General features: G+C 42.5%; 1 protein-coding gene across 1 annotated transcript in view; it reads left to right on the top strand.

The window, feature by feature from the left end:
* The first annotated feature begins 196 nt into the window (after positions 1 to 196).
* GOLIM4 (golgi integral membrane protein 4) overlaps positions 197 to 7,132 on the top strand; it is a 32,219-nt gene continuing 25,283 nt past the window's right edge. The window contains 1 exon segment of the mRNA XM_009884422.1: positions 197 to 383. Within this exon segment, the coding sequence (XP_009882724.1) occupies positions 197 to 383 (187 nt within the window).

Genomic DNA, 7,132 nt, shown 5'->3' with positions numbered 1-7,132 from the left:
GGGGCTGAGGCGCTCGGCCGGCCCCTCCCTCCCTCCGTCCCTCCCTCTCTTCTCCTTCCCTCCCTTCTCCTCCTCCCGGCGCGGGCCCGGGGCCTCCGATGTCGCCGCCTCGTCGTCCGCCGCCTCCAGCTGCTCGCTGCTAAGCCGTGAGGGGCGCGGGGGTGGGGGGGAGGCCCCTCGGGACCCCGCCGTGGATATGGGCAACGGGATGTGCTCCTGAAAGCAGAAGCGGATTTTCCAGACCCTCCTGCTCTTGACTGTGGTGTTCAGCTTCCTCTACGGGGCGATGCTCTACTACGAGCTGCAGGGCCAGCTGAGGAAGGCTGAGGCCACGGCGCTCAAGTACCAGCAGCATCAAGAGTCCCTCTCAGCTCAGTTACAAGGTACTTACCTCGGCAGGAGCCTCTGCCGCCCTTTCCTAAGGCTTGCAGAATACCCTCCTCCTCTTCCTCCTCCTCCGGGGAAGTCTGGGCTCCTGCTGTCCAACCTCTCACAAAGTTTTGCTCCTTCTCTCCCCCTTTTTTTTTACTCCTTCTTCCCCTTCTCTCCCCCCGGCCTGTGGGGTTTTGGTGTCTAACCGTGGGTAGGATCCTAGCTCCGCTGAAGGCTGTGTTGAGTTTTTTGTCATGGACTCCCCAAGAGCTCTCCTTCCCCCTCACTCCCACACATTTTATAGAGTGACTCTTATTCCCAAAGGGCCGCACATCACTTTGCAATTCTTGGTGTAAATGGAAGAGGTGGGCGTGCTGCTTGCTGCTCATGGAACGGTACAGACCACGTCCAGTTCTGGGACTTTTGCGTGCTTCTGTGTTGTCTCAGCAGTATTAATTTTATGCTGCTGAGAGAACGCTCGTCTGCAAAAATATAAGGCTGCAGTTCCTGGGCAGCATAAACCTTAAATAGCTCCAGGAGGGAGAAGAACAGTATCCTGATAAAGCATTTTTTTTAAAGGATAATTTGAAAGTAAAGTTCAAGTAAGTTATTTGGCTAAGGCTATTCTATTCATTTTGGAATAACTTTGAATTTCTTGGCTTAAAGCTGCCACACAAATACAGATCCTTTTGTATCTTGGTTTAGGGATGCTCCAAACGTGGGCATCCTGTGCCTGAAGATGAGAAGATGCCAGTGTCTGACATCTGCATGTCCAGAAATAAGATGCAAAGCAGCAGATATATACATGAAGCATCAGTACTCTAGGAAGTGTAAGACCTCAGTGCCTGTCTAATTGCTGAGTCCAAGGTTATCAGGTTGGCATATACAAAGTCCAGAGCCAACTTTCAAACTCTTTAGAGTTTTATTTCTCAAAACTATATAAAACAAGAATAAGAATGGTCTGGTCTAGCAGCCGTAATAGTACCTAACTTCAGGGTGATTTTCAACCTTACTTTTCTCTGTGGAAGCATACATAAAAGCATGCCTGGAAGCATATAATTTTTATGCAGAGAGCGCAGAATTGGGCTTATGCTGTTAGATTCTTATAGTGATTTGTTACTTCAATATACTCAACTCTGATCTGAGACCATCATTACTTAGTATTTCAATTTCAGGCTGTTTCCAGGTACTGCCATGGAAAAATTTGACAGAAACCTTCATTTTAGTCACCGAAAAAGGTGTAAATGTTTGGCTGGGAGATGGGTATGTGGCAGATGGCTAAAGGACTACTTTTGCTACTCTGTATATTTGCCAACAGTATTTGAAGAGGACACAGGAACATGTTGTTCTCAAGCTAAAATTCAACAAGTTAGCTTTTTCTGTTGCTCTGGCTATACCAAAGAGGAGCATGCAACTTTATTCTAACACACAGGAGAGATTCTCTTGATCAGATATATTGGGTCTGGACTGTGAGTTTAAACTTTCCACTTCTGAAACATTATTTTGAGTAGCCGTGATCTGTCCAAGCAAGTTAATGGAACCAGCAGGCAACTAGTAGTTGATAAATGCAGTGACAGTGCTGCATTAGAATACTTATAGAAGTATTGTCTTACTTATTTCAGTGTATTAATGAGAAATTTAAGATATGGACCAGAATCTGAAAACATTACTATAATTGATTATCAATGCAATAAATTCACATGGTTCTGGGACCCATGGCAATGCATCAAGCCTATTAACCAGGAGATCTTATTTATGCCTAGTATGGTAGGAGTAAACCTTGTTTAAAAAAAAAAATTGTTAGCAATTAAGTCACAGAATATAAGGAAAAATACAATTTAACGATAAAATTGGTTCTTTAAAATTTTCCTTTATTATGGCAGTAGCTAATAGACCTAAAAGGGTGAGGCTGAAAGCCCAGAGACATACTAAACGCAGCTGCAAGCATTAGATGCCTCATCTCCCACTAAAGTAAATGGAAGCTATGTGCCTAAGGACTTTGGAGGATTTGGGCCTAGTGAGCTAGAAATAAACTTTTTCTTCCCTGTCTTTCCCTGTACGTTTAGTGGCTCTTTCTGGGATGGCCTGCCCTGTATAATCACTTGGATTTTGGCAGTAGCAGTTAGTGAGGAGAACATAGAGAATTCAAAACCTGTGCCTATGCCCAACTCGCCCGGAGATACACAAGCACCATGCTAACTGGTGATGTACAACATCAAAACTGCTTCTGAACCTTTCCTGTTTAACTCTTCGATATGGAGCAACAGGAAGGAATTTTCCTTAAGTGGAGAATTTGAAACAACATAAAATGCTGACAGAAAATCCCGTGTTTGCAGGTGCAGTGTCTGACTGCACTTTGAACTTCTGATTTCAAATGGCCTCGCTTTTAAATCAACAATGTTTCTGTTGCCAAACAAAAAACCCTCTAAGAATATCTAGGCTACATCTCTTTGCTGTCCTTAACAACATGAGAGATTACTCTTTGAGTTTATTCTTTCATGAGAACAAAGTATATCGCTACTAAAGCAGTGCAACTTATATTTTCCATGCAGCATAATCAGTTTCTCTGTAGATCCAGGTCTAGAGATCACTTTGGGGCGTGAAGTATGATGGGAGCACTCTGAAATCGTTTAAACAGGAACCAGGTAAAGGACAAGGTCACTGACAGCATTGCCAGGAGGAAAAGAGGGTGCTGTATCAACAGTGGTTGATTTCTTAGTGTTTATAGCTCTCTTCTGTGCAATTAAATAGCTGAGGAGAGAACTGAACCTTGGACTTCCTGAACAACTGTTTCATCAGTAGGCTTTTATTGTTTTAAAGTAAAAAAAAAAAAAAAAAAAAAAGGCAACTTCTTAAAGTTGTCCTTTTGAGGATCCTGAGGCTGTGTTGTGCTGGGCTGTCTGTGCTCCTCGAAGGCCGACTGGATTGACACACTTGGATGACAGTAAAATATCGACTGTTTTCTGAATTTTGGTTGGGTTTTGCTGTGACTGCTGGGGCCTATGAACAGTTGCTTTCCTGGTTGTACGCAGAGGAACACTGTTAGGGCGTGAAACTTGAGTCAGTTTGAAATGCTTAAGGTTGATAGGCAACTCCTAAGTTTACGTATAAGGTTACAGTTTTGGACCTAAATGCCTTTGGTCTGCCCAAAATCTTAAGAAGGATCCTCAGATGTAGCTGGGAATGCAGCCCCCCTTCAGTTCCTATTGTCCCCTCCACTATTTTTCTATCTCTGCACAGTTTTTTAGTTTTTTCATCTATGTAGGTAATAGGAACCTTCTTTTTGGTACTTGCCAGTTCTTCATGCCTGAATGAGCAGCGCTTTCTGTTTTTGTTTGAAAAGCCAGAGGTCTTAGATTTTTATCTCTTTCATTGCCTTGTTTTGCTCAAATGCAGCACGTGAATCAGGCTGAATCTTCTGTACGCATGGGAAAATAGCACTCTCATCTTGCAGAATGTACAGATCGCTGAAAAATGGTGCAGGAAGAGGTCTCAAAACCGTTTAACCCATGCACCTGATGTGAAGACGGCTGCATATGACTGTTGTTGTAGGGAGTTCTGCTGTTTCTGGTGTTTACAGCTTCAGGTACTCAGCTGAAAAGTATTTGTGCCTCTTGAAATAAGACCAGGGTGCAATTGGAAGGATGGCAGACTTGGGGAACACGCTAAGAATAACTGGCTTTGAGAGGCTGTGATCTGAAACTCACCACCCTTAGACAGCTCCTGTTGTAGAAGATTTTGTATTTGAAAGGTAAACTTCTCACAAAAAGAGAATGTCAAACTTTGGCATTTTTCTCTCTTTAACAAAGTTCTGATGGGCAGCGGGGAAAATAGGGCTGCTTTTGTAACCCACAAAGGAAATACCAGAGGCAAAGTTTAGAGAGGACACAAAGTTTCTTGGCTGCTAAGAAAACCTAAAGTCATTGTTATCTGTAAGGTCTTTCATAGAGAAGTTGATCTTCCCAGTAAGCTGATTATTTTTAAATCTCATTCTATGAGCATTATATGTTCAAAACATGAAGATAATCTTATTTAGTATTTCTTAAAATGATAAAATCAAAACTTGACACTCTTTGCCTCCTACAAAGATGTGTCAAACTAAGTCTTAAACTATTGGCCATATAGGAACGGGCTTCAGTTGCTAGAACAGAAATGCATTGACAGCTGTAGCTGAACCTGATCATATCTTTGACTGCTTCAAGATTGAATGTATCTACAAATGTCTTTTTAGCCCTTACAGCTTCTGTCTTCTCATCGTCTGGGTATTAAGTAACCTCTTGTGTACTATTTTAATCTCTTTAATCTGTTTTAATCCCTAATCCTAATAACATCCTACATTTCGTGCCTTTTACTACCTTAATTTTCCTGTTCTTTCTCTTAGAGTCTTAACGTATCTGATGGCTTTAGGCAATCTTGGTGCAGTCTGACACCACACTAATCTCGGCAGCCAACCCAGCAGGGGCTCTGAACTGGAGAATTCAGAGTTTGCACTGCCGTAGACAAGGTGTGGATTTCCTCAAAGCTATCTGATCCAGCGCTGGAAAGCACCAGCTGAAAAGCAAAGGCAGAATTCCTCTGTGCCTGTTGTGCCATTTGTCCTAAATCAAGGCCCCTCCTTGGAGGTGACCTGCTCAAAGTTGATCAGACCTATAGCAGCTCTGTGCATAGAGGCTTGTGTAATGCATCACAATATTAGATCGTAGTTCTGTGTAACTTTAGTTGTTAATATTTATTATGTCAGTCTGTGTGCTAACTACATAGATGCCAAAGCTGTTCTTAGTGAAGTACATACAGATGTGGATGTACTTCACCATCTCACCCCTCTTTTTTAGTACTCTGTTTAAACTTGCACCTTAAGTTGGCAGAGCTAGAAGGGCTAATAGTACTTTTGATGGCTTAATTTTCACATGCATCATACAAATAGAGCTACATCTACGCAGCTCCTGTATGGTTTGGTTGTTCTCCGTAATAACAGCAGCCTGAATTCCTGTCATTCCTGTTAGTTTCAGATTGCACGTAACACTACAGCGCTTATTTTGATTGTGTTTTGTTGCTATCTGAGATCTGAAAGATCTGTGGTAGCACTGTAGGAGTAGAGGTTTGTTCTCTGTGTACTATTGTCGCGTGGGTGTACTTCAACACCAAGCACAGTACTGCATGCAGTGGCAGATACAGCATCCCCAATTCTGCTGCCTGGCTTCCTGAGGTGGTCTCCTTTGGTTTGTAACCTCGTCTAAGAATCTGTCTTTTCTACTTCCATTCACATTTTCCGCTGGATATTTAATGTTCTGACTACTTAAAACACATTAAACGTTTGAAATTATTTGTGCAAGATTTTAGTATGGAAGATCTATATGCTCTAAACGTATATTCATATATGCATTTGTAGGTACATACATGTGTGTATAAAATGTATACTTAGATAAATGCCTGTTTTGCAGCTCAACCTGAAGATTCTGGGTTATCTGGAATTACAAGATGTCTTCATAATCTGAGTACAGAAAAGGTGCTTGAGCTTTGTTCGGCTCAGTTAACTCAGGGAGCTGGTTTGTTGCTTCTAGGTCCACAGTGAGTAGGAGTCCCAACAGCTGAATTCTATGACTGGATAGATAAATTGAGCAAATGCCCGTACTTAGATATTTTTTTCGTTCCTGGAATCTGTGCCTCAATGCCCTTACATCACTTTCCCTGTGGACATAATACTTCCAGGATAAATTTCTACCAGTGCTGCAATGTTACATCTGCACCCAAGTTGGAATCTGGGCTGAAGATCACACAGCACGTAGTCTGACAGAATATTAAGTGGCATGAGGTAATAGGGTGGTTTTGTTCCCTGGGTTTTGTTGTTCCCCTTCGCTGGTTTAGTATTGGCCCTGGTAGCTAACAGACTGATGCAAGACGGAGCCAATATCCTGAAATTATCCGTTACTGATGATGATTTAAACCTTTTAAAGCTTGTGAGTGGGGTTTATGAACACTTCAGAGCTGAGAGAGGAGGAGAGAGGCAAGATGGGTGGATGCTTTCGTGAGTTTGCATTCTGGCTTCTTCGACAGTCATCTTCTGTCACATATTCCTAGCAGGCAAAGGTTTGACAGAAGCTTCTGCCTCCCTTAAAACATCATCAGCCTTTTTGGAGGGAGACCAGTAGAGAAGCAGAGGATGAAATATGAAATGGTCATGATCTGGCAATTATAGCTGCAAACTGAGCCAGAAATCCTGTAGTCAGCAGCGTAGTTTAAGCGATACACGGCTGTGCTAACATGGGAGGAGTCACAGGGTGATTGTGACTTTGCAGTTGTACTGACAAAACTTTAAAGTTAATATCTGAGAGTTAGGCACTCCTGGAGTGGTTCTGTTAAGATTGTTGCTTTACTGTGAAAAGCAAAGCCTAAACAAGCAAGTGGAATTACTTCCTTGCTTCCTACAGGGGCAAAACTGATTGAATTCAAGGCTGAATTTAAGATTCAAGATTGAAAGTTTCAATATTTAAGATTCAAGATTGAATTTAAGACTTAAATATGATGCTCCAAACACATTGTCTCATTGGGCCGGTTGTTTTGCGGGGCAGGATACAGGCTTGTCAGCCCATGTGTCTGGGTGGGGCGACCGTATGAGTAAGGCTTCCACCCGCTCTGAGATTTGAGTGCGCGTTACAGCATCTCTTATACAGCGGTGAAGATATCGCCGGCAATTTGTGGCAAATATAGTTCACTTTGCTCGCGTATGAAAAGTAATGAAATCTGTCCTGCAGAAAGTCAG

Source organism: Charadrius vociferus, unplaced genomic scaffold (assembly GCF_000708025.1).
Source record: "Charadrius vociferus isolate BGI_N301 unplaced genomic scaffold, ASM70802v2 scaffold104, whole genome shotgun sequence".
Classification (NCBI taxonomy): Eukaryota; Metazoa; Chordata; class Aves; order Charadriiformes; family Charadriidae; genus Charadrius; species Charadrius vociferus.
The sequence above is the reverse complement of the archived record's forward strand: the minus strand, read 5'-3'. Positions and strand labels throughout refer to the sequence as shown.